The 27,117-nt window shown below is 54.3% G+C and overlaps 1 protein-coding gene across 7 annotated transcripts in view; it reads left to right on the top strand.

Annotated features, from left to right (window-relative positions):
• Window positions 1–27,117, top strand: part of FOXP4 (forkhead box P4) — a 53,525-nt gene that overhangs the window by 11,740 nt on the left and 14,668 nt on the right. For 4 of the 7 annotated variants that reach the window (XM_041762132.1, XM_041762150.1, XM_041762119.1 and 1 more), the window contains 3 exons: window positions 7,156–7,381; window positions 19,785–19,895; window positions 26,879–27,001. In XM_041762132.1, coding sequence (XP_041618066.1) covers window positions 7,172–7,381; window positions 19,785–19,895; window positions 26,879–27,001 — 444 coding nt within the window. In that variant the 5' untranslated portion in view covers window positions 7,156–7,171. The remainder of the gene's footprint in view (window positions 1–7,155; window positions 7,382–19,784; window positions 19,896–26,878; window positions 27,002–27,117) is intronic. The other 3 variants (XM_041762141.1, XM_041762166.1, XM_041762159.1) reach the window with 1 other exon arrangement.

Here is a 27,117-nt window from a genome sequence, read left to right as displayed (position 1 = left end):
CCAAGGTCAAAAGTGGCTACTGCCCAAGCCCTCACCTCTTCTGGCAGCCTGAGCAGGTGCGCCTTCAGGGCCTGAGCTGAATGAGGGAGGGGGGTCCCCCAGGCCTTTGGATGACAGATTGGGAAGCATTCTTCAGTTACGTGTAATGTCAGTGCTTATTGCTCTGAAGAGCCCTCTGCTTTATGTCCCTGACACAAGATTTGATAGCAAGATAACTAGAAAGATAAGAAATAGGAAATATAAGGTGTCCTCATGCTCTGTTCTACGTGGTACCCACGTCTTTTCATGTAATCTAGCAACGTGTCCATTTCAAAGACTTTTGGGTCTGGAAGAGTCTGAAACTGGCAGCCTCTCTTGAAATAAGGGGCTTTTGCCTGTGCCGTTTCCCCTGCAATTCAGTGTACGCTTCACCTGGCCAATACCTACTCACCTTTCATTTGTGAGCATAAATGCCATTTCCTCAAAAAGAAGACTTTCTCTGCACTCCCCCCGCCACCCGCCTGGTTTAAGTAAGATTTCGCTGTTTATTCCCTGTACTCACACTTGATAGAAACCTACTTTATTGTGAGCTTATCTCTTTTTGTGTCCTTACTTATCATCTGCCTCCCCTCACAGGAACCATGAGCTCCAGCAGAGCAGGGCCTGTGCCTTGTTCTGCCTTGTTCTGCTCAGGTCTGCAGACACGGAGCCTGCCACACTGTAGGTGCCTAAATATCTGTGCAACCCATGAATGAGGGTCCTTGCTGGTGCTATACACTCTTGGCCATCTACTGGAGGAGAGAGAATGACTTCGTTCATAGCCAAAACTCCACTAGTGGCTAAATTTTCAAAAAGACCAATGCCAGATTTCCCTAGTAAAAAGAGGTTGGGGAGAATAGGACCCCCATTATTATAAGTTGCCCTCAAAGCATCTAGGACACTACTGCACAGGCTTCTTCAAGATTTATAAACCTGCAGAGGGCAGGGACCAAATTCCAGTGTCCTGCAAGATAGGTCCTCAGGGTTTGTCTTTTTTTTTTTTTTTCTTTTAAGATTTTATTTATTTATGAGAGACACTTAGAGAGAGGCTGAGACATAGGCAGAGGGAGAAGCAGGCTTTTTGTGGGAAGTGCGATATGGGATTTGATCCTGGAACTTGGGATCACACCCTGAGCCAAAGGCAGATGTTCAACCACTGAGCCACCCAGGTGCCCACCGCCCCCCCACCCCTGCTTTAAAGTAAGCTCTGTGCCCATTGTAGGACTTGAACTCACCACCTGGAGATCAAGAGTTGCATGTTCTACTAAGGAAGCCAGCCAGGCGCACCTCCCCATCAGTGTTGTCTTAAGCAGGCACTAAATCCATGTTGAATGAATACATGACCTTGGAGATAGATCATTTCATTTTGGCCACAGGCAGCTCATAAACTAAAGTCAGTGGTCGGGACACCTGGGTGGCTCAGTGATTGAGCGTCTGCCTTTAGCTCAGGGCATGATCCTGGAATCCTGGGATCGAGTCCCACGTCGGGCTCCCTGTGTGGAGCCTGCTTCTCCTCTCTCTGCCTTTCTCTGTGTGTGTCTCATGAATAAATAAATAAAATCTTTAAAAAAAAATAAAGTCAGTGGTCATCACGGGGGAGACCTGTGGTCTTGGATGAGCAGCATCAGCATCACTTGGGAGCTTTTTAGAAGTGAAGATGCTCAGGCCCACTCCAGACCCACTGAGTCAGAAACCCTGGGCCTGGGGCCCAGCAATCTGTGTTCTAGCGAGCCCTCGAGGGCATTGTGATGCACTCAAGTTTGAGGTCCCCTGGCTTGAGATTCGGGTCCATTTTGTTCTCCCTTCCTACTACCCCATGATGTATTTTAAGAAGCCTCCTGTGTCTTTTATTGAGGTCAGCTTCCTCATCTCTCTCGGAAGTCGGTAGGGGTATACTGTGTAAATAGATGGCTACTTCTAGTCTGCTTTCCCCCATTATACGGAGGAGAAACGCGGGTAATGAACGTGGCCCAAGTCACCCACAAGTTGATGGTAGACCTGGGGCTAGGTGCCAGGTTTCCCGACTTTCAGTCTCAGGCTTCCAGCTCTCGCCCTGACTAGATTGTGGGTTTGCGGAGGGCTGGCAACAGTGACTCCTTGTTTCACCTCAAAGCACTACAGTCGCGGCGGGTCGGGGTTACCTGTGGCCACGCCCCGCCAGCCCTGCGGGCGCTAGAGCCCGGGTGCGCCGCTGCCCGCTGCCCGCTGCCCGCTGCCCGCTGCCCGCTGCCCAGCTGCGCACGTGCACGTGTGCGCCGGGGGCGGCCCCGCCCCTTCCCTGCCTCCCTCCCTCGCGGGTAAACTCCGGGCATCCATCAGTCTGTTAATTGCACTAATTAGAGATCGCGGAGGTGTTAATTGGAAAACCCTGGTATTGTGCCTGTTTGGGGAAGAAAACGTCAATAAAAATTAATTGATGAGTTGGCAGGGCGGGCGGCGCGGGTTCACGGCGAGGCGCAGGGTGTCGTGGCAAATGTTACGGCTCAGATTAAGCGATTGTTAATTAAAAAGCTACGGTAATTAATACTCCCTACGCCATATGTGCCCGCGGAAAAGGCACAAAGGTTTCTCCGCGTGTGGGGCTCCCCGGCCCTCTTCCAGTCTCACCCCAAAGCATCCTGGTCCTGGGGTTCTCCTTTCAGCCCCAAAATGGGTAGAGCTCGTCACTTCCGGCCTGGGGGCGGGGGTGGGGGCACAGAGCGGACCGGGAAAGTTACCAGGAGGCGTCCCCGTTGCATGCCCGCCAGGGTTCTTCGAAGGGCCTGGAGCCTCAGGGGAAGTGGGAGCCCCCAGCGGAAGAGGAGACTGCGGCTTTGACCCAGCTTCCTTCCTTTCTTCCGCAGGCGTCTGCGGGAGCTTCGGGGCCTGGCCCAAGGCTCTGAGATGCCCTGGTTCCCCGAGGGGTTCCTGAGAGGTGGGAGACTGGGACCTGCCCAAAGGGGGGACTAGAGTCCCAGAGAGAAATTCTAGACCACCTAAAATAATGTGGCCTTAGTCACTTTCCCCTGACCCCAAGGGGGCAGAAGAGGGGTCAGGGAGGTGGGGGTGGGGCGGGGGATGAAGGCCTCAATCTTAGTGAATCCTAGAAAGACCTAGTTCCCCCCTCCTTACGCACTGTATGAAGGAAGAAAGACCAATGTGGTGACATGGGCAAGGGGCAGTGACTTGCCTAAGGTCGCACAGCTGGCCCTTGACACCAAATGATTTCCTTCCTGCAAGTGTCTTCTCCTCTCCTGCAGGTGTCAGCTGCTCTTGGCTGAGGGAATGAGTGATGAGGGAGGGAGGGAGGGAGGGAGTGTGGACAGAGGGGAAGGGCAGGAGTGGAGGGAGGAGGGGGCTTTTGGAGGGGACTCCCCCCCCACCCCAGTACCAGAGGAGGCAGCTCAGGTCCACATTAGACAGAGCCCTCTGGGCAAGGGACCACAGTCGTAACCCAGATGGGTCTTCAGTGGCTTCCACCTGCCACTAGAACACTGTGGCTTTGTGTGCATGTGCTGGGGTAGGGAATTTTACCCATGGAGCTTTCCAAGGCCAAAAAGGCTTTCAGGACCACCTCTCTATAGAGATGGGGAAACTGAGGCCCAAAGGAGGAAGGCAGAGGATTCACATCTGGTTGTGGCTGAGCCCAGGCTTCTGCCTTCTCCTAGCCGGGGTCCAGGTTCTCAGGGCCCTGCTGTCAAGGTCTACCAGCACCCTGCCCTAGGCCCTGTTGCCTCTAGAGCCTGCTCACCCACAGTGCAGGGAACACCCTAGTGCTATTGCAACACCCAGTGGAGAGCCCGGCAGGAGGCATGAGGCTGCTGGTGTACTCATCCTCAGAGGGCAGGTGTCCAGCACAGAGAAGGTAGAGGGTGTGGAGATGCCTGGGAACACGTGCAGGTTTGGGTGCGCATTGGTGGGTGGGTGGGAGCAAGGAAGGAGGTGAAAACCCAGGGAGAGGGCAGAGCGTGCCACATGGGAATTAATGCCATTCATACACCCTGCGGAAATGACTTTTCAAATGCATATAATCTCAAGCATGCAAATGAGAGGCTTGCTTCACCCTGTTTAATATGAATGATCGGCCCTTGAATAGCTATTATTACACGCCACATTGCAGCAATTATGTTGTTCACTGGGTGTCGCTCTGTAACCCCCCCATAAAAAGACAGAAAAGAAAGGGACACCTCTGTTTGCAGCCTCCTTCCTTTCTTCTCCCTTTTTCCAAACTTGCTGTCTGATCCACAACTTTATGGTGTGTGTGTGTGTGTGTGTGTGTGTGTGTGTGTGTGTGTGTTGGAAGGGGGGCACTCTCCATTACCCCAGGGAAGTAACTGCTGGATTTTCTTTCCTTTCTCCTGTACACACACACACACACACACACACACACACACCCCTGAGGCTCTGGTCTTTGTCCCCTGGGGCCCAGGAGTTCTCAGATCTCAGAGAAGCTAGATTTGGAATCAAGGCAGGCAGCTGCTCTCCACCCCCAGCAGGGCCAGGGTTGGGGGAGAGGAAGTTGGGTGGGCCCCTGCTGTCTCCCCATCCCCCTTATGTGTAGCTGGGGCCCAGGCCTGAGTGGGGGAAGGTGCTCTGCAGGTCTTGGGCAGGGATCAGGGTGGGTGGCTCAGAGAAGGGGGTGGGGCAGGGCCCTGTGCTCGTTTGGTGGAGGCCGGTGCCCACCCCATCCATCATTTGACAGCCACTGGCCCTCGGGCTGACATGGCCATTAAGGCCTAGGCCCAAGTGCTCAATCTCTTCCGAACCATCGCCCCCAACCTCACCCTCACCCTGGCCCACCTCTTCTCAGAACTCAGGAGTGGGAGAGGCAGCTGGGGGTGGGCAGTGGTAGGGAAAGCCCTTGGAAACACACAGGAATGCATAAACATGGGACACCCTAGCAGCATAGGGTCACCCAAAAGGCTACACAGATCAATCTATTAGGATGAAGACAAAGTCACAGAAGAAGAGGGGCCACAGGACCGGTGATGTGGCCCATGTGGCTGGTGGGCCCCCCACAGACCCTTAAATCTCTCCGTCCCCCTCACACACTCCAGTACCCTTACACTTCTCCCAACCTTGCTTCCAGTAGAGACAAAAACAGCAAGTGGCCTGGCAGAGTAAGGGAAGAATCCTTCTGGAGTGAAGGGAGAGGATTTCTGGGCAGGAGGGAGATGCTCTTGGGAGCCGCCACCTTGGGGAAGGAATGAGGAAGATAACCAGTCTCTCCAAGCAGCACTCTGATCTGCGCAGCCACGACCTGTTGGAAGACCATGTTGTGTGATCCTGGGTCTGCTTTGGCCAAAAGAGGATCCAGAAGGAAAGAAAGAACACTGGCTGGGTTCTGTAGGCCCCTCAATCTCCATGTTAAATGGGCCAAGTCTTAGGCCTCTCAGGGCCTCAGAGTCTTCACCCTTACAAATAGGGCAGGCAGAGAGAGAAGGGGTAGACTGGAGCTTACATGCTGCAAGGTGGTTTACGTGTGCTGTTCAATTTACTCTGCTCAGGACTCCAAGAGGCTGAAATGAATTACTTCTACAGACAAGGAAACTAAACTTTAGGAAGTGTTTGGGGTGGGGAGGTGTTAATTTATTTTTAAATTTTAAAACAGATTTTATTTATTTGACACAGAGATTGAGAGAGAGAACACAAGCAGGGGGAGGAGCAGAGGGAGAGGGAGAAGCAGACTCCCTGCTGAGCAGGGAGCCCCATGTGGGGCTCGATCCCAAGACCCCAGGATCATGACCTGAGCTGAAAGTGGAGACTTAACCAAGTGAGCTACCCAGGCGCCCCGGGTTTTTTGTTTTTGTTTTTAGTTTATTTATTTAAGTAATCTCTGCATCCAATATGGGGCTCATACTCAATACCCTGAGATCAAAAGTCACATGCGCTTCTGACTGAGCCAGCCAGGCGCCCTGAGGTTTAGGGAGTTTAAGACGCCTGTCAAAGATCAGTGGTGGGTACCAACCAGGTCCCTTGTGACTGCAATTCATGTTCCTCTCAAGGGGCTGTGGCTTCAGGGATAGGTTGGTACTGGGGGCACTCCAGATTTTGAGAGCAGCCCTGTATACTAAAGTACCCCATGTGCTTACAGGCCCCCACCCCCTACCGCCAGCACATGTTAGAACCTCCTTGAGTGGTAGAAGGAAGCTCAGGCCTCCTCTTTCTCCTGGCTGCTTTGACCGTTCCAAACATACCCTCTCTTTCTGGGAATGTTTCCACCACTCCTTGAGAAGCAGCTGGGGGAGGGAGGGCACAGGATTCAGGCCTTGACTCTTTGCCCTGGACTCTCTGGACTCTCACTTTTTCCATCTGTAAAATCAGGATGATAGTAACTCTCTCATTCCTTGTGAGAAGGAATCATAGTGCTTACAGAAACAGTAAATATTATGGAGTATCTCCTTTTGGCCAGGTACTGGGCTGAGGGGCTTTAGAATGGAAGGTCAGAGGAGCAGGACCGCTGGCTGCCTTCACTGCACAGCTCCAGGCCCAGCTGAGTGGCTCCCAGTAGGTGCTGGGCAAAGGGCAACCACATTTGTGGAACAAATGTGGATTAGAGCTTTTCTGGGTCCTGGGGAAGGAGACTCTGTAAGGAGGCCCTGCCCTGGGGGAAGTCTCTATCTATAGGGAACACACCCAAAGGTCATTACTGGTGGGGGTGGGGCCCAGCAATATGGTTGGTCCAAGTGAATAGCTCCTCTGCTTTGATATAGGGTTTCCTAGTGGGACCCTAGCTTCCAGCATGCCCTAGCCTGGAGGGAAAGCCCAAAACAGGTTTCCGACCCCACCCTCCCCAGGGGCAGGGGTGAAGCCTTCACCTTTTCCCCTTCCCTGCCAAGGTCTCCTGGAAGTCCAGGAAATGGTGAGGAGGGCAGTGGGGCAGCCTCAGCGTGTCTGGAGTGGCCCCTTCCCCCAGTCTAGGGAGAGGGTGACATGGGGAGGAGAGGAGTCCCAGGAGCTGCTCCCTGGAAGTTGAGGAGGAGGAGATGCCCTAGGACTGGGGCCTGGTGGGGGGGGGGGGGCAGCTGGGGGTGTTAAGTGGCAGTGGTGTGTTGTTTGGGGGTGTTGGGGGGACTCCAGTGGCTGCCCTGGGATAGACGGCGCCGGCCTGGAGCCTCAGCCCCCTCCCCCATGGCTCTCCCCCCTCCCCCCATCCAGGTCCCGCTAGAACGACATGATGGTGGAATCCGCCTCGGAGACAATCAGGTCGGCCCCCTCTGGTCAGAACGGCGTGGGCAGCATCTCCGGGCAGGCCGATGGCGGCGGCGGCGGGGCCGGGGCGGCGGGGGCTGGCGGCGGCGGCGCGGGCAGGGACCCGGCGGCGGGCGCAGACAGCAACGGCGAGATGAGCCCTGCGGAGCTGCTGCACTTCCAGCAGCAACAGGTAGGAGCCGGCGCCCCCTTCCCGGCAGCCGGCAGCCGGCAGGACAGGGGCCCGCCAGGGGGGCGGGTTCCCCTGCTCTTCCTGGTGACCCGCGCCCCAGGCTTGCCGGGGCCTCACTCTTCTTGACCTTGCCAAGGCCCAGCCTCCAGGGACTCCTTCTGTGCCCTCCCATTCTAGTGGCCACCTAAAGGCAGGGGCCCAGCAGCATTCCTAGGAGAGAGAAGTGGGACCCAGAAGTCAAGGAGTTTAGAACAGCCTCAGAAATGCCCACAAAGACAGAATGACGCTGGGCAGTAGGCTTGAGACTGTGTGTCTGGGCTGGGTGGTCGCCTGGGCTCTCCTCCTGCACACTGTGGAGACGGAGACCCCTCTAGGTGCATGCCCCTCAGAGGAAGGGGCTATGCACAGAGGAAAACCTTCACTTTGTGTTGTAAAATATTCCCCACCACTATCTCTGCCTGGGCACCTAATCCAAGCTGTGAAGAAATTAAAGTTCCAGGCACCCGAGTCCAAAGCAGCTAGGGAAAGGCCAAGAGCAGTAGGCTAGAAGTCAGACAGGGCATCTCTGTCTGCACCCCCCCCCTCGCCCCCATCCCCCTCCATCATTTCACCCTCAACTACAGAGTTCAGGAGTTCAAGACCAGCCGCTGAAGCTTGAGAGGCCCTGGGGTGGGGAGTCAGGTTGGGTGATGACAGAGCAGGGGCCCCAGGTCCTGGGCCACAGCCCCACCCCTGGACAAAGGGAGAATCATGCTTGACAAGTTCAGGAGAACCGGCCCAGCCAGCCCTGGCCTTGGGATTCTCCTCCTCTTATTTGATTGCTCCTCCAAGCACACTGATGGCACTGCCTGTGGGGGGGCTCTCTGGGAATGCTGTGTAGTCGGGTCTTGCATGAAGGTCCCCACCCGTGCCCCACCCCTGCCTCAAGTGTACACATATGTGGGTTCCCACGTTGTCCTCCTCTTCTCTCCCAGGCTCACCCTGAGGCTCCTCCCCCAATTCCATGGCCCCTAAGGGGCCCTCTCCCACCACCACACTATGTGAAGCCGGAGGTCAGACTACAAGCAGCACCATCTGAAGCCCCAAACCCTGCCCAGAGTTGGTCAGCCACCACTAACACAGAAACTGAATGAACCTGGCTTAAGTCCCAGGCAGCCCCTTACCAGCAGTGCAACTTTGGCCAAGTCATGGGGCCTCTGTGAGCCTTGGCCTCCTCCATTCCTAACGTACAGGGTTTTTAGGATCAGTTGAGTGTGAAGTCCCTGCACACACTGAGTGGCCCATGTGGATGCCAGCAGACTTGAGAATAGAAATCACTTCCTCTTACAAACTGTGGAGAGGATCTGTTACCTTTCCCTGGAGACACAGTCCTTGGGAGTTTGCTGGCCTCTCCCAGGTCTTCCTAAGCAGGTTCTCTGGCGAAGAGACCCACAGAGTTTGTGACATCTCCTGGGGATGCAAGGTCAAAGGGCAAAATCCTACCCTTTATGAAAATAATAACAAGACACACCCCACCAGAAGTCTCCAAGGCCACTCATTTTGTATAGCCACCTCTTCCCTCCCTTCTGTGCACACTGAGCTCAGAAAGATCTTGAAGGTGGCGGGGGGATGGGACATGGGGGAACTACTGATACTGCAAAGTGTCCTTTAAACAATTACTAAAACCGCAGAGTGAACACAGATATCTGTATAGCTGAGGAGATGTGTGGGGTGGGGAGAGACAGAACTTTCTGTACTGATCAGGTTTCTTCATTCTGCATTGCACACGAGCCATGTTTTGCCATCTATATTCCGCATTCTGGTTATTCCTGTTTGTTTTGGGGAATATCCCAAAGTCCTAGAAAATCCTATATCTGTTTCACAAATAAACTGGGGTGGAGATTTGGAGGCAGGCAGAGGGCTGTTTTATCCATTTGGGCTCACTATGGGCCTGGTGCCTGGGGCCAAGGAAAATATTTGAGATCTGAAAAAAGTTCTATTGGCTCCAAACTATGAAAGAACCCCACAAAACTAAAAATTATAAATTTTTCAATTAGCAGGAAAGTCTGTGGACCCTCCTTCTAGCCCCATCCATATATGAGCCAGGCTTTGGTGGGGGGTGGAGCTTAAGGTATAACACTTTCTGGTACCCCCAACAACAAATGTTCCTGGCTATTTGTGGGGTAGAGTAACTGTAGAAAAGAAAGCCTGGCCCAGCGGGTTCCTCCTTCCTCTCCTCAACCCCAACCAGGAAGTCCTTCGAGGACAAACAAATAACCTTGCCTCTGTTTGGCTTGTTGGATCCTTCTCCTACCCAGGTCACTTAATCACCTGGCCACCCCTGGGTGGTGGGTGCTGTTATTCCCACTCTGCATAGGAGTGGGCACAAGAACAGCTGCAGATAGATCTCAGGTCTTCCGGTTCCTGGGCCCAAGCTCACTCAGCCTCCTTTTGGCTACTATCCCTGTCACAGGGTCCCTGTGGGAAATGGAGGGAGCAGGGCTTGACTCATTGTAGGTGCTAGATATCTGTCTACTGGTGAGTGCATGAGAGCGCCCCATTCCCAGCCCTGAAAGCTCTTAAACAAACAAAAGCAACACACTGCCCTGCGGTAGGCCCTAAGTAGCCACTCTAGGGGAGGGAGGTTGGGGACCAGTGTGCAGGCTGTGCACTGGTCCCATTCCTTGTCCTTGGGCCTCCTTGCACCTCCAAGCCCCTCTCCTTCTTTTACATCTGTCCGCTGGTCTCTGTCTCTCCACTCTGGATAAACAAGCCCTGGAAATGCAGTCTTGGCCTTTGAGAGTAATGAGTTGACAGAGCAGAGAGAGATAAACAGGGCAAGTCAGAAGTCAGGCCAGTGACAGGACTTTAGGCTGAAACAAACAGTGCTTGAAGAGGGTGGCCGCATCACTTTGGAACAAGAGCAGACACCCGTTTCCATGCAACAGCAGGCTGGGAGCTTGTTCAAACAGAGGCTGGGGCTGGGGCTGGGGGTGGGGAGGTGACCTGGCTTGGCTGCCAGGCCCTATCTGACTAGGGAGAGGGTCCCCTGCTGGCTGCAGTCAGGGCCCCAGCTTCCAGCTCCCTCCTCTCAAACCTGCTGTTGCTGGGTCCACTCTGTCCTTCGGGCTCTCCCTGGGTCTTGGGCCTTACCCGCTTCGGGAGAACCTCCTGAGAGAAGAAGGCTAGCAGTTGCGTAGGCCTTGGAGCATGCATTCATTCAGCAAACATGCTCTGAATCTTATTTACACCGGGCTCCCTGCTGGCCAGCTGGAGTTGGTGATCTGCAGCTGCTATTAAAGAATACCCTGGGCCCAGCAGGCATGCCAGCTGCCCACTCATCCCCTTCCTTCCCCAAGTGAAGTTTCCTTCCTCATTGCTCCTTCCTCCCATTTTCCCTCTGATGGCTTTTTTCTTTGAAGGTTGGCCTTGCATTTTATCCTAATCTGATTTCTCCTGGATAAAATGTCCCCAATGTGTGTTGGGGGGGGGCAGGTTTCCCCAGGGACCACGCAGATACCCCTTGGGCTCTGTGATGGGGGGCAATGAGGGCTGGGACGAGTGTGGGAGGTGGTGGGCCTCCAAAGGCCTTGGGGCCCGGCTTGACTGTTCTGGCCCAGGAGAGCCGGTCTTGGGCCTGGGAGGGCTGCGCCAGGCGGGGTGGGGGCCGGCAGAGAGCCGCTGGCGGCCACGCTGAAAGGCATCCTGGGCCTCCAGAGCCTGCACTTCCATTGTCCTCAGGTTTCGGGGGTGACAGGTCAGTGAGGGTCACAGGAGGGTTGCCTAGCGTCTGGGAACTCCAACCGCAGTTGCTGTGACAACCAGGGCCAAATCCCACCCTGTTCACATCCTGTGAGGACATTCAAAGGGGTTGGGGGGCTCTGCACACTAATGGCCTTTTAACTCACCCCCTCCTAAGAGATGGGGGGGAGTGGTCAGGGCACAGAGGGAAAGAAGAATGGAAGACATTTTTGTTTTCCTCCCCCATCTGGCCCTCCTCTGCCCAAGCTACTTAAGGGTACGAGGTGGAAAGGGAGGCTTCTGGGGTGAATTAGCACACACACCCCCTCCCACTCCACACACACTCTCAACAGTGGTCTTTAGTTTTAGATGAGGGTCCCATTTCTCCTTGGGACCCACGCCCTCCAGATTCTACTCTTCTCTGGTCTCACCTTCTGGACTCCTCTTTTCTTTCAGTAGGTTGAGGCCCTCCCTAGGAGGTGCTGGGGGCCTACAGGGAGAGTTGGGGCCCCAACTCTCCAGAGGGGAGACTTAGGAACTTGTCAGTGAAGCCCTTGACTCTCCAACAGCTGCAGCATAGCATAGCTGCTGCCAGGGAATAGAGGCCCAGGTATGAAGGCAGCCAGTGGAATTGTGGGTGCTGTGGAGGGAGAGGGCCTTAACCCCTGTCCCGGTTACTGTCCTGATCCAGGGTTACTAAGCCAAAGGGTCTTTATGGGTCTGCCTCCCAGTCCAATAAAAAAAAGAAAGTTTCCTCAGGAGGGGGCTAGGGTAAGGTGGGTGGGAAGGGCAGAGGGAGGCCCCAGGCCCAGGAAAAGGATCCCTGCTTTGCTGGGACCAAAAGGGAGCCAGCCCCCCTTACCACTAAGCCTTCTGCTATGGAATTCTGACACCCCCTCGGGCCCACCCCCACCCCCTTTCTATGCTAGGATTCTTGGGAGTTTGGGGGCAAAGGGGGAGAATTTGGGGGAGGAGTAGCTGAATGTTTCCTCATCTGAGAGTGAAAGATTAAGATGCAGAGGGCCACCCTTAAGTGGGTCAGCTAGTTTCTCACCAGTGGAGGGCCTTCATCCTGAGCAGTCCCAGTGGGAGTCCTTGGGAAGGGACTTGCATGCCCCTACATGCCCCACTCCACATCTGTCCAATACTCAAGCCCCCTGCAGAAGAAGCACTAGTGTGAGGCTAGTGGCTGGGCTCCTGTGGCTCTGGACCCAGACCTGGAAAGAGACCCGCTTCTGGAGAACCAACAGCTGCATGGTAGTGGCAGGTCTGGGATGCATCCCTGAGCAGCAGGCAGTGGGGAGCAGAGAGGAGGGGTCGCATGGGGACTGGCAGCACTGCCACCACACTGCTCTGTTTGCATGCTTTCCAGATCCTGCAGCTCCCTGGCCCTGCCTCCTGCACACCTCCCTTGGCGGGGCTGGGAGGGAACCAAGGAGCCACAGAGGAGTGCCTTTCTCACTTCAGAGCATTTGGGGTCCCTCGTTAATTCTCATCTCCTAGAGGCGAGAGCCCTTTCCTGGCAGTGGTATGAAGGGGGCCTTAAACCCGGCTGTGCACCTAGGCTCCGAGTCTCCCACCCACGTGGGCCTGCCTGTATCGGTGCGTTGCTGGTTTTCATTTTAATGGTTCTAATTTGAGAATGCGCCGATGTCATTTTTACGAGGTTGGTGTAAAAAAAATTTACAGCCTTTCCAAAAAGCTTTTTTTTTTTTTTTTTTTTAAGGGAAAAAGGTGTAGAATCACTTCAGGGGTTTTATGGTCTCCTCTCCCCATCCTCCTTGCTGCCCCCCTTTTCTGTGTCATTTCATGTTTATGTCTCTGCTGGAGGACAAAGCCTGGCTAGTAGAGAACCTGGATCTCCCCAGGTCAGTACATTTAGTGGTTAGGGGCCACTGACCTCTGACCCTTTTCCCTCGGCCCCTTCCCACCACTCTGGCCTCAGAGAAGTTGCATTTCAAGCAGTGGGCTGAGAAGTATTTCCTGTTTAATTCAAATCAACAGGTAGTTATTAGGTACCTACTGTTTACCAGCAGTGGGTTAGGTATCTACCCTCAAGAGATTTTATCACTTCCTGCTTAAAATCCTCCAGCAATGCTTCCTCCAGCACAGAATGAAATAGAAAACCGTTGTCCGATGTGATCTGGTTCCTGCTCACCTCTGGGACTTCCTCCGAGGCTACTCAGCTTGGCCACTCTGGCCTTCATACTTCATAATGCTCTAAGGTTTAGGCCCACCTCAGGGCTCTTGCACCAGCTCTTTCATCCACTATGAATTTGGTCCACTGAAAGAGTTCCCTCCTCATCCTAAATGTCTCCCCAGAGAGGCCTTCGCTGGCCACACAACTTAAGTAGGCCGCCAGCTGTGCTCCGTGTAATGCTCTGTGTAACGCTAACCAGGCCTGCTTGTCTTTGTTTTAGAGTCTGGTTCATCTTATTAGAATGTGATCCCCGTTAAAGCAAATACTGGGCCTTCCTAGAGGGTAGGATGGTGCAAATGCCCTGTGGGGCTTCACAAATCCTTTTTGAATTATTGACAAAAGAATAGAGAGTCATACTCTGGCTGCAGGTGCAGGGGACAGGTGATGGGCTTTCCTGGGGCTCTTTTCAGGTCTGGGATAAGGCTAACCTCTCCCCCCACCCCCACACACAAATGCTCTGCTTGTGTCCCTTAGCCTAAATCTAGTCAGCCCCAGTTGAAATTAATTATCAAGACAATTTCCATCTCAGTTTTGCCAAAATTAGCTAGATGCTGACAAAAGAAGTTTGGATTTTATTTTGGCTGCCCCTCACCCCCATCCAAATTAAACCAGAATTTGCCAGAAGTTCCTCTCTCTTGCCTGGCTGCTTGTGGTTCCTCTTCCCTGTGCAGAGCCCATGTCAGGCCCAGGAGATTCAGGTTCTGCCTCTGCTACTGCATGGCTTTGGCTGTGTCACTGTCCCTCTCTGGATCATTTCCACATCTGTGAACTGCATTGTGCTTCACAAACCAGTTAGCTTCAGATCCACCGCCAAGAGATACATTTTTACCTGGAGCCCTAGCACGGTTTCCTGAAACAATGCTTATGCCTACCTGATAACTCTGGTGCTTTCTTATATGCCTGTGTGTGTTCCTTTTTTTTGACCCACTAAATTGCTATTATGACCCACCATTAGATCATGACCAGCAATTTAGAAAACATGAGACTAGAAACCCTCCAACAGTTCCAGTTCATCAGGTCTGTGTGATTATTATTTTTTAAATAATTTTTTTTAGAACTTTTTTTAAAGATTTTATTTATTTATTCATAGGCAGAGACAGGCAGAGGGAGAAGCAGGCTCCCTGCGGGGAGCCCTATACGGGACTGGACCCCAGGACCCCGGGGTCACACCCTGAGCCAAAGGTGGGCGCTCAACCCCTGAGCCCTGCAGGGGCCCTGGTCTGTGTGATTCTACTCCATTCCTAAAGTTTAGCCCTTCCAGCTCATCTCCGAGCTCCACATCCCCACCCTCCCAATCCTCAGGCTGCAGAAAGGACCATAACCAGCCCTGCACCTGGCTTCCATCGGCGAGGATGCCTGTCCCTCCCCACTGAATTCTCTGATACAGAGTGAGGGTGTGGTCTCATCCTGCAGCCAGCCCAGGAGACCCTCCTGCTCCAAGACTTGTTTTTCTTTTTACAGCAGCCCCTGTTGCCCTCAGAGTTCTGGCTTCATTCCCCTTCATCCCGAGACTGCCCCACCGCCCTCCCTGGATGTCATCCGTTATAAGCCATTTGTTCCTAATTGTGGAGATCCTGCTAATGACTTCTGAATGGATGGCGGGTGGGGGCGGGGTGGAGACTTCTCCTTCATTAGCAAGACCGTTCTTAGGCTGGAAGGGGTACAGGTGGGCGGGGAGGTTGGTGAGTGAGTCCTGCTGGGTGGCACTGGACAAATGCCCAGGGGATGCCAGGAAGGTGCATAGTAAAGATAAAGGTGATGTCCATTCAGGACCCACAGGGTGCCAGGCACTGTGCTAAATACTTCATGTGCATCGTGTATTCTTCACAGCAGCTCTGGGAACTAAGGACAGGGCTATTCCTATGTAGCAGAGAAAGAAACTGAGGCTCAGGTAAAGTGACTTATCCAAGGTCACTCAGTATATGGTGGATCCAGATCTCTGACTACAGTCTATGAACTGAATGACCTACTAGTGCCTCCTTTTATTGTTGTTGTTGTTTTTAAGATTTTATTTATTTGAGAGAGGGAGAGCACAGAGGGAGAAGCAGACTCCCTGATAAGCAGGAAGCCCAACTCAGGCCTTGATCCCAGGACTCTGGGATCGTGACATGAGCCGAAGGCAGATACTTAACTGACTGAGCCACCCAGGTGCCCCTACTGCCTCCTTTTAAGGAAAGCTAGCCCTTATCCCCCAAACCACAGAGCTGGAGATTAAGTTTTAAATCCAAGTGGTGGAGAAAGGGGATTTGAGAGGCTAAATGACTCCCAGTTTTCCATTCTGCCCTGAGCTCCACTCTCCTCCCTCTTCCTAGGGTTTCCATGATGGCTTCTCCTTGGTGTGGGATTCTTTTTTTTTTTTTTTTTTTAAGATTATTTATTTACGGGATCCCTGGGTGGCGCAGCAGTTTGGCGCCTGCCTTTGGCCCAGGGCACGATCCTGGAGACCCGGGATCAAATCCCACATCGGGCTCCCGGTGCATGGAGCCTGCTTCTCCCTCTGCCTCTCTCTTTCTCTCTCTCTCTCTCTGACTATCATAAATAAATTAAAAAAAAAAAAGATTATTTATTTACTGTTTTATTTGAGAAAGAGAAAAAGCATGAGAGAGAGAATATGAGCTGGGGGAGGAGTGGAGGAAGAAGCAGACTTCTTGCCAAGCAGGGAGCATGATGCAGGGCTCTATCCCAGGATCCTGGGATCATGACCTGAGCCGAAGGCAGACACCCAGCCGACTGAGCCACTCAGACACTCCTCGGTGTTGGATTCTAAATGCCTTTTCCCAGCCAATTCTGTATTTGGGTATCTCTGGACCTCGAGGAAGGGACAGTAAGTCCAGCTTTCTGAAGATTCCTGCCTTGGTCTTGTCTACCCACCCAAACTAGCTTAATTTAGCTCCTCTTCGCACCTAGACAGCTGAAAGCACACGAGGCTCAGGGGAGAGGAGATTCACAGGCCTCGAGGGACGTGCACAAGCTCCTGAAGTCCCTTCAGTGGGTGAGGGCAGCTGAGCGGTCAGAGGTATCCGGACTCCCATTTCCTGGCCATGGGACCTTGGGTCTCAGTTTCCTTGTCTTTAAGAGGAAGATAGTGACATAGGCCCTACCTCACTCGAGGTAGTAAAGCTTCATAGGGCTATGTAGGAGGTGGTAAAGCTACATAGGGCTATGTAGGAGGTGGTAAAGCTACATAGGGCTATGTAGGAGGCCCTATATAGAGGCTAGCTCTTGAGCTCTGTCTACCTGGCCTACCTCTCCTGTTCAGCCTAGACCAAAGTGAATTTCATAGGTATGTCTGCTGTTTGCTGCTGCCCGGGAAGGGGGCTCACCGATACATTTGACAGCACCTGTGCTTTCAAAGAGACTATGACCTTGTTGGCATCATCAGAGTGAGTGGGGCTGGCTCTGTTGGGGTGGGAGGGAGCCACCATTGCCTAAGTCTCAGCAGTGGGTACCCTGGAGGAGGGAATCCTGGGCCAGAGGGACTCCACCCCTCCCAGAGTGCTGTCCCCAGCCAGGGGGTCTAGATGTGTGGACAGTGGTAGGGAGCCGGGAATGAGCAGCACTGGAGTATACTGAGCAGTCAGGGTCATGTCCAGGCCGGCCGAGTAGGGGAGTTTTGACCTCAAGGCACCCATAGCATGAATTTTTGGTGGTACTCAAACCACTCCAAATTGGGTCAGAGCTGAGCCCCAAGCAAATTACACAAAATGACTTTGGTTGTCCACCATCACTGTCCCATTGCCTGTAAGCGCAGGGCCTGTGCAAGGTGGCCGGGCATGCATGTGAGTAAGGGAAGGAATGAAGGAAGGAAGCGCCTGCAGGCACTCAGGCTCTGATGACCTGAGGACCTCTGTGGGCTCCTCCAGCCTCTCCTGCTGCCTGCCCTGGGGAATAGTCTCAAGACCCCTGGCCTTGCTGGGCCATTTCACTCCTCTGTGCAGTGGGGGTAAGTGGCCAGGGACACACTTCAGCCTCCCGGGCCACCTGAGAACCTCACCCCTGAGAACTCTGGCCAGTAGAGCCAATGTCACCACTTTTTTCGGGCTCTGGGGCCGGGCCTACTGCTCACTTCCACTCAGGCTCTGCATCCCTGAGCCTGGGAGCAGGCCAGGTTCTGTTCTGTTGTGTTTCAGCAGCTGGCCCAACCCCTGGCACATAGCAGGTGCCCCCTAATTGAAGGAAGGAGTGAGTGGGGGGGATTCCCAGGAGGGGTCGGCCTTGGCTGGGCTCCCTGTCACCTGGCCTGCAGGGGAGGAAAGGCCCAGACTGGGAGGAGGGCAGGAGGGTGAGGGAAGGGCCTGTCATTTTTTTCCTGTAAGTCTTGTAATTTCGTCCTTTGGGAGACTACATAGAGTCTGCAGGGAGTGAATCCAGCTTCCCAGGCCACTCCCTCAACTTCCCCTGGAAGGCCATTCCCTTGTGGCTCCCCTCTGGGTCACCTGGGCTGCCCAGCTCCCCCAAGCCTTCCTCTTCCTCCAGCTTACCTCTGACCTCCACCCCCCACTTCTCTGTGCCACCCCCACCTTTGGAGAACAAAGAGCATTTGTCTGACTCCTTAGACCTGGAGGGGGTCCTTCCTGATGATCACATGGCCACCTCCCTTTCTTCACCCCATCTGCTCCTTTCCATAGCTTCTCAGAGCAGCCTTTTGACTCAGAGGGCACATTTCTAGTTTCTGAAGTGAATCTTGGAGAAGCAACCCCAGGCTACTTCTCCAGGGGGAGAGAGGGGCTAGGGAAGGCCTAGGATCAGGGCGGGTAAGGGGGGAAGGTTGGTGGGGGGCATTCATTCCTTGGGGCATGTGCTCCAAGATACACCAGTATTTGGAGACCGTGCTAAAGGGAAGCTAGGTTTAAGTCTGGGGGTGGCTGGGCTGTTCAGTGGCAGTGAAGGGGCTTGGAAGGCATGTGTGTATGTGCAGTGGGGAACTCAGGAGCATTTGCCAGGCAGAGAGTGTGTATGAGTGTGTCCCTGTTGCACTGCACAAGGCTTTGCCTTGTTGGTGCTTGTGGTGAGGTCAGAGAGAAGTCCACGTAAGGACAAACAAGTGTGTGTGTGTGGACAGAAGTGAGGGAGCAGCGGTGAGCACACGACGTTACGTAGGCACGCTGGGCAGAGGAGAGAACCCAGGTTCTCCAGAAGGGAAGGGAATGGACACTTCACAATGCCACCCAGAGGGCTAAGCTTGGGTCCCTTCATTCCCCTGGTGTTTCAGAGATGGACAGTGGCCTGGTTTTGTCTAAGAGACTGGGACACAGGGAGAGAATAACTTGCCCAAGGTCATACTGCTGGGAGGCAGCACAATTGGGATTCAGACCCAGCTCTGTCTGATGCCAGAGCACCCCCACCCCGCCCCAGTCAAAGGCCTTGAGGCAACTGCCTGGGGTGCCTGAGGAGAAGATCTTTGTGGAACATGATGAAGACAGGTTTTGTGCTCCTGGAATGTGGATTCAGGACAGGTCCCCGAATCCCCTGCCTCTGAACCACCCAGCCCCCACTGACCCAGAGTGGGATGATAGAGGGCTTGGCCATCCTTACAGAGGACTTCCTGGGCCTCCTTCCCTGACTCCCTACTCTCTCATCAGACCTCACATCGCTCACCTTCCAGGCTCACAGATGAGCCAGAGCTGTTGCTCCTGCAAACTCCACACACTCCCCACCCCTGTGACCCTGCCAACTCGCAGTCCAGTCCAAGCCGCCGGGGCCTCTGAGCCTGGACTGCCACAGCGAGGCCAGAGTTACTCGCTGGTAGTTCAGACGTGCCCTTGAGGACTTGACCCAGTTCCCCAATCTGCAAGGCCCTACACTCTGGAACTCAGACAGCCACACCATGCTCAGACCCTGAGACAAAACCCTCATCCCCCCTCAGCTCCAACTGAATGACTCCAACTAAATGCTACTCCCTTCACTTCCAGACTGGCCACCCAGCCAAGGCTTCCTGGGCTTAGATCCTCTGTCTGACACCTCCAGACTGTGTGATCCTGGGCAAATTACTTTACCTCCTAGAGACTCAGTTTCCTCAGTTGTAGAATGGAACTGATAATCCCTACCTCACAGCCTCACTAGAAGGACTCAATGAGATCATGTGTGTAAAGGGCCTGGCACATAGTAAGTAGATGCTTAGCAAGTGGTACCTAGTATTAATACCTGGGGTCCTTTTGTGGCCACTCTCCCTTCCATTTGCTGCTCCTTTGAGTCCCAACAAAACCTTTCAGGTCCCAGAGGGAGGCCCCAATAGGCTCTGATCTCTATACCCCGGCAGTTCCTCCCGAGACTCCTACCTCTAGGCTTACTGCCAAGTCCAAGTAAACCTTGGGACCCTCTGGCCCATCCCCAAGACCTTCCACCGTAGCCCGGCCTTCTTCCCTTTACTGCCCCCTGACTCTGTGAAACCTGGATCCTGAGCTGACCCCCAACCGCCCCTGCCCCCCTCCAGGCCCTTCAGGCCATGTCGGAGCAGGCAGGCTGCACTCTGACCCTGACCAGGCCCCTGTCTTGCAGGCTCTCCAGGTGGCCAGGCAGCTCCTGCTGCAGCAGGCCTCAGGCCTGAGCTCACCGGGCAACAATGACAGCAAGCAGTCAGCCTCTGCGGTGCAGGTGAGGAGGAGGGTATGGGAGGAGGGCAGGGGCCAGGGCCAGGCCTGGCGGGGAGGGTGGGCTTGGCCCAGAGGGAGGGGCAGGGCCAGTCCCCAGTGCCACAAAGTGGGCAGCTTTCCAGAAGCCAATGCAGTCAGTGCCGGGGTGGGGTGAAGAAACTTCACTTTCTCTTGTTTCCACCTGATCAGCCAGGCCTTCCTCTACTCAGCCTCTTTGTTGCGTGTCACTCAGTTTGTGTCTGCAGGCAGGTTATCTCTGGCTTTCTCCTCTCCGGGGTACCTCCCGCACCTCCTGCACTTCCTACCTCCTGCTTGCTTCCTTTCCCTGACTCTGCCCTGGGAGGGGGGTGTCCCCATCCCTTCTCAGTTTTCTGTTTCTCCATCCCTGTGGGTCACTTGGCCCATCCCCCTCTCCTGGGCTCTCTCTTAGATGTTGAGGTCACCACGTGCCCCCCCATCTCTCACCCACCAATTCTCTCTGTCTCCCCCATTTCCTGTCTCTTGGTGTCTCTCTATCTCTTTTGTTTTCCTTTGCACAATCTGCCCCTTTTTATCCCCCCTCCCTTCCCCCAGCTTGCCAGCCCATCTGGCTGGCTGGGGGAGGGGAGATCTGTGGGAAGTGGGGGTGGGGGGGAAAGCCGGGCCTTCTGTTTACCTTTTGTGTCACAAAGAACTTGAGAGAATTGTGGTCTGAGTCGGGGTGGGTCACTATTCGGGCAGCAGCCGGCTCCCCTCCCCCTGGCCCTGCAGCCTGCCTTCCCCTCTCCCTTCACCCCTCCCCACAGCAGCAGGGGAGGCTCAGAATTGGGGAAAGGATGAAGCAGGGCTTTGAAAGGAAGTTTATCTAGGGGAGAAAAGGGTGAGCACGATCCTGATCTTGAGATCCTGAGTGGATCCTGGGTGAGAAGCTCTGGAGTTTGCAGGAGGTGGGAGGCTGAAGGGAGGTGGACAACAGGGGTAGGGTGCAGGGTACTCCAAGAAGGACCCAGGACTAGGCTTTGTCCTGTGGGGGGTGAGATTCCAGCGCTCTTGTAGAAGGTCAGGGGGACTGACAGGTCCCGGCCTGAGCAGCGCCCATGGCCCTCCTTTCAAAGTCTTGGTCTTAAGGAGATGGCCCTCCAGGGGGAGGAGTTGGGCCAAAATGGATTATGGTCTGGGTGGGGAGGTCAGAACAGAATCTGGGAGAAGAGAAAGTTCTCACACTGGAATGATGCGAAAGGCTCTCTGGCCCCTGTGGCGTCCGGACTGGGCCTCTTTGGATTGGGGACTCCCCCCTGCCGCCCCCCATGTATTCCTGGGGTCTGAAGTGACCCTCAGACTCCTCACCCTGGGCCCAGCCTCACACCTCCTCCTTCTTTTTTTTTTTTTTTTTAAGATTTATCTATTTATTCACGAGAGACATAGACCCAGAGAGAATGAGAGAGAGAGAGAAAGAGAGAGAGAGAGAGAGAGAGAGAGAGAGAGGTAGAGGTAGAGACACAGGCAGAGAGAGGAGCAGGCTCCCCACAGGGAGACTGATGTAGGACTTGATCCTGGACCCCGGGATCATGACCTGAGCTGAAGGCAGGCGCCCAACCACTGAGCCACCCAGGTGTCCCTCTCATACCTCCTCCTCCTCCTCCTCCTCCTCCTCCTCCTTCTTTTTTAAATATTTTATTTATTTATTCATGAGAGACACAGAGAGAAAGAGAGACACAGGCAGAGGGAGAAGCAGGCTCCATGCAGGGAGCCTGGTCCAGGATCATGCCCTGTGCCGAAGGCAGGCACTAAACCACTGAGCCACCCAGGGATCCCCTCACACCTCCTTCTAAGAACAGGGAGGGATGGGCTGAGGAACTGGAATGTTCCCTCAGCCAGAGAGGGCCTGCTGACCCAAGGCAGGAGGGAAGCAGCTTGATAGTAGTTGAAGGGTCTGAAGTCAGGCATCCAGAGGAACTTCACGGCTGGCTCTGAGGAATGGGAGATCTGAAGTAATTGAGAGGAGAAGGGAGGTTATGGAATCTTCCTTAGGAAAGCCCCTCCCCCCCAAAAAATTAAAAGTTAAAAATTAAAAAAAAAAAAAGGAAAGCCCCTCCCCAGAATGAGAGCAGCCCTGGATGGCTCCCAGGCAGAGGCAGAGGTTTGGGTCACAGGCAGAGCAAATGATCCTTTTCTGAGGCTTCCTCTCTGCTTGCTTCCTCCACTGAATCCGTGACTGATTCATCCATTCATCAAATACTTGCTCAGTGCTAACGAAACCTATAGCACTTACAGAGTCCTTACCCTGGAGCAGACACTAAGTGCTCTACGAGTCTCATTTGTCTCTCTTTATTCTCATAATCCTGTGGGGGCTAGAGATGCTATTATTAGCCTCATCTTGCAGAAGAGGAGACCTTGGCCCAGATAGGTTAAGTAACTTGCCCAAAGTCACACAGTTCATAAGGGACAGAGCTGGGATCTGGCTCTAAACAACTAGCTCCAAAAAAAAAAAAAAAAAACAACTAGCTCCAGAATTTAGACTTCAGTGCCTGCACTGTGACATTTTGTGTGCTTTTTGCACAGCCATGAAGAGCAGTAGTCCCTGGGTGCAGAGCCCTGGCTGGATGATTCTCTGGGTTTGGGGAGATGGGGTTCATGGGGCTATGCCTGAACTCCCTCAGGAGCCTGGAGCTCTGCTGTTGACCCTCTTCCTCCTCCAACCCTGGAAACATACCTTACTTGCCTCTCATCCACCCTTAGGTTCACATTCTCTAAGGAGGTAGAGCTTCTATCTCTGACCAGGGCCCAGGGCCTAGAAATTGAGTGAAGTGGTTAATGAAGAAAGATAGATGGCCACCCTTTTCCAGTGGCCTCCACATGATACTGCCCTGCTCCTTTTTTTTAAATTTTTATTTATTTATGATAGTCACACACACAGAGAGAGAGAGAGAGAGAGAGAGAGAGAGAGGCAGAGACACAGGCAGAGGGAGAAGCAGGCTCTATGCACCGGGAGCCCGATGTGGGATTCGATCCTAGGTCTCCAGGATCGCACCCTGGGCCAAAGGCAGGCGCCAAACTGCTGCGCCACCCAGGGATCCCTACTGCCCTGCTCCTAAACACGGGACGGGATTGGCTGCCCGCTCACCTCCCAGCTGTGTTCACCACCCCTTCTGGGAGCCAGCTTCAGAAGTTTCTAGAACCATGTGAGTCTCCAGCTCCAGCCTGGAGATGGCCTCTAGTTCATGCCCAGGCCTGGGCTCCAGGCAGGGAGAGGTCAGTTAGAAAGGGCAGCAAATGTAGCTGGGAGTTTTGGGGGATGGAGGGGGATGGTGGCTAGGGCCAGGCCCCTTAGTTCCATGCAGCCTCCATAGCACCTTCTCAGTGCCCCTGAGACTGACCCAGAATTTCTAGAAGTTCATTTTCATGCCCTTACCACTTCTTGCTTGCTGCTGCCCTAGCCCAGAACTAGTCTGAGGACTTTCTTCTGGTCATTTGCAAGGGGGTTTAACCTAAACCAAGCTCTGGCCTGGTCTTCCCACTGAGCCAAGGACCCTAGGTAAACCCCACATCAGAGGTTGAGTTTGGGTCCTTGATTTTGGCACCAAATTGCATCCATGGGATCCTCAGCCTCCCAGCTCTTCGCCCTTGAACAAGCTTCTTCTCTGTCAGCTGCCACCCAGCCCAGCACTGTATTCACAGAGGGTGGAGGACCCAGGGGTCTGGGCAGGGTCCCCAAGGGAGGGGCTGGAGGCAGCTATAGGCATTTTGCCCACAGCTCACACTGCCAGGGCTTTAGTAAGCATTTAGCTGCCCTGGCCACTCTCCAGATAGTGACTCACGGGCCTTGCTGAGCTGACAAGCTGACAGTGCCTATCCTGACACATCCTAGCCTAGCGAGGGGTCAGCGGGGCCACCAGGGGAGCTCCAATTCAGTTCTCAGAACCGCAAGAGGCATGAAGGGTGGTGGATGGGGTCATTCCAGCTCAGGAGCTCAGCTTGCAGCAGCCACCTCACTGACCTTTCCAGACCCCCTTGGCCCCGTCGGACAAGTACACGCAAGGTAATCCGTCCACATCTGTGTAGCCACCCTCTCCATCCCACTGTTCGGCCAATTGGCAGGACTGGTGGGGGCCAGGGAGGCCTTCCAAGGTCATCTCTTCCATTCCCCTATGTCCAAGTAGGAAAGCCCCAAGGAAGGAAATGCCACATCCTTTCTTGCATGCCACACACCGTGACTCACAGCCCTAGTGGCTGGAAAGAGCCCCTGGTGTCTGGTCTGTCTCCCTGTCTGGACCATGTCCATCTCTCTCATTCAGTCCTCCCAGGATGAGAACGACAGGCCCTGGGCGCTGGTCCTCAGGGACCCTTACCATTGCAGTGCCTTCTGAGGATCCCAGCAGGCCTAGGGGCAGTATAGAGAAGGGAGAGAGGGAGAAGAGGAGAAAAGAGAAGAGGAAAACTCAGAATGTTTTAAAAAAGTAGGGTTTTTTTTTGTTTGTTTAAGGTTTTATTTATTTTTTATGAGAGACACAGAGAGAGAGAGAGAGAGAGAGAGAGAGAGGCAGAGACACAGGCAGAGGGAGAAGCAGGCTCCATGCAGGGAGCCCAACGTGGGACTTGATCCCGGATTTCCAGGATCAGGCTCTGGGCTGAAGGCAGGCGCTAAACCGCTGAGCCACCGGGGCTGCCCCCAGAATGTTTTAAAAAGTAGTTTTCCCTACATTTGGTATAGGATTTAATGGCCTAACAAATCACTTTCACTTACCCCTCTTCCCACCGTCCCTTTGGGGACAGGCCAGGTTATTTAACCTCTCTAGGTCTCAGTTTTTCTCATCTGTAAGGCAGTAAGGATGATTAGGCCTTCCCCCTTGGGTTGCTGTGAAGATTTAGCCAAGTGCCTCAAGGCACGCAATTAGCAATTAGCAGTCCAGGTGGAAAAGGTGAGGCAGGCTGATTTCAAAGAACAGTCCGAGTCAGGAACAAGAACCTAGGTCACCTGACTCAGAAATCCAGGACTCTAAGCTCAGTGCCACCATAGTGCATCCCCAGAAGGAGGAGGAAAGAAAGGACCACGAGGAAAGAAAGCCTTGGGGGCACCCACCAAGGGACGCGGGGGCTGGCTCCACCAGGGGTATGAGTCTGCGCCATGGTCTGCCATCTAGCCCAGGCCCCTCCCAGAGTGAGGACCAGGAGACCCCACAGCGTGGCTTTCTAGAGTCTCCTCCAGATACACAGTTGTAAAAAGGGAGCTTGACCTTTGGATCTCCAGCCCCATCGACCCCTCAGCTCCCTGGATCCTTCAGTTTCCACACAGGCTTCCTAACCCACCTCAAGATCCGCTCCGGGGTAGGGAAGGCAGTGTGGACGTGGAAACACCAGGAGCTGTCGAGTTCACAGACCCGGGCTTGATTCCCAACCCTGCCACTTAAGGCTTCTCCTTGGAGGCCCCTAGGAGCATTCATGGCTATACCCCTCCCAGGGCTGTGGGCACAGAGCTGGCTGGGATAAAGGGCTAGGGCTCAGCCACTGGCTATTGGGGTGGGACATAAGAATGGGAGGCACTGGGACTTCCCCGATGTCCCTGGATCCACTACACTTCCCCTGCAGCTCCTCTGCCTGGGGATTCCCTAATTGGTAGCTTGAGGCTGGGTCCTGCCCCTTGCCAGGGATCTGGAAGGGAACCAACTCCTACCCCCCTGCCCTACCCATGAGGCTAGGGGGAGGTGGCAGGGGCCACAAGTCTCCTGAGGACAGAACCTGTCACATCCTGCCCAGGACAAGTCCCTGCAGGGTACTCCTCCCTGGCTGGGCTGCCCAAACACCTCCCTCCCCATCCCTGGGCTGGCAGAGGGGCTTCTGATCTGCTAGGGAAGGTATTTCAGCTCAGGGGAGCAAACACTCAGTGAGTGCCTACTGTGTATGGGAAACAGGGCGGGGGGCGGGCAGGGGCGCTTCTAGGGCTTGGCAGTGGGAGGGGAGATGAGACAAGCCTGGCTCAGAGTGGTGGGCCTGGCAGAGAGCCCCATCGGGGCACCTGTCCTGCCAAAACAGCAGGACAAGACTCGGGCCTCCCTGGCTCTGACTGCCCAAGCTGGGGGATTTCAGGGAGGTGGGGCAGAGAAAAGAATGGTGTTACTGCTTTTTCAGGAACCTTGTGCTGGTAGCTAGGTCCTCTGAGCCTCCTCCAGGGGCCTAACCCAGGGCAAGGGGATAGAGAGCTGCTCCTCTCTGAGAATCCTGTGTGTTCCTGCTGGAAGGAGTCATCTCTTTAGTTCAGTTCCTGTTTTAGGTTTGAGGAAACCAACACCCCAGAGACAGCAGGTAATTTGCCTGGAGGCCACACAGCAACTTCATTCCAAAGCCTGCTTCCTGACTCCCTGCCTGGTGTTCTTCCCACCCCACTTTGACTTAACTACACCTATAGACACCTAGGCCGGCACTCCCTGGGTCAGCTCTGGGCCTCTGTGTGTGCCATCTAGACTGGTGTGCTGGAGTATGTGATGTGTCTGTGATCAGAGCCAAAGTCCAGGTCCTCATGGCATGTAGACCACTTATTTGAATCCTTTCCCTGACTACAGATTGCCCTTCTGGCCAGGTGCACCCTGGAGATAGCGCACCTAGAACAGACTGAGCAAGAACTGGGAATGGCTAGGTGTTGCCCATCCCCATCACTGGGGGAGAAACCCTGCAAAGCATGGGTATGGGTTCTCCTGACTGATGTCACTAGGGGCTACTCTTCTGCTCTGAGAATGGTGCATCCTGCAATAATAGCCAACCCTCATGAGCACTTTCTGTGTGCCAGGCTCTATTCTAAGTGTCACCTCATTAATCCTCATGGTAGCCCTAAGAAATAGGCACTGCTGCTACTTCCACCTCAGAGACAAGAAAATGGAGAACAGGGAGACAAGTCACTTGTCCAAAGACACACACCTAGTAGGTGGCAGAGCCAGAATTTGCTCTCCAGTCCACGCTGCTGTACTGTGGGTGGGATCAAGGTGAGTAGGCTAATGGGGCCAAATCCCACAGGTGCCTGTGTCCGTGGCCATGATGTCACCGCAGATGCTCACCCCCCAGCAGATGCAGCAGATCCTGTCACCCCCACAGCTGCAGGCCTTGCTCCAGCAGCAACAAGCACTCATGCTCCAGCAGGTGAGTGTGGCCCCAGGGCAGCTGGGAAGTCAAAGAGGGGAGGATGGGGCAGGGTAGGCCTCCCATCTGGCCTCCCATCTCCCACCCTGTTTACTGCCAACATCACTGCTGGCCAA

Source organism: Vulpes lagopus, chromosome 1, assembly GCF_018345385.1.
Source record: "Vulpes lagopus strain Blue_001 chromosome 1, ASM1834538v1, whole genome shotgun sequence".
NCBI classification, from domain to species: domain Eukaryota; kingdom Metazoa; phylum Chordata; class Mammalia; order Carnivora; family Canidae; genus Vulpes; species Vulpes lagopus.
The sequence above is the reverse complement of the archived record's forward strand: the minus strand, read 5'-3'. Positions and strand labels throughout refer to the sequence as shown.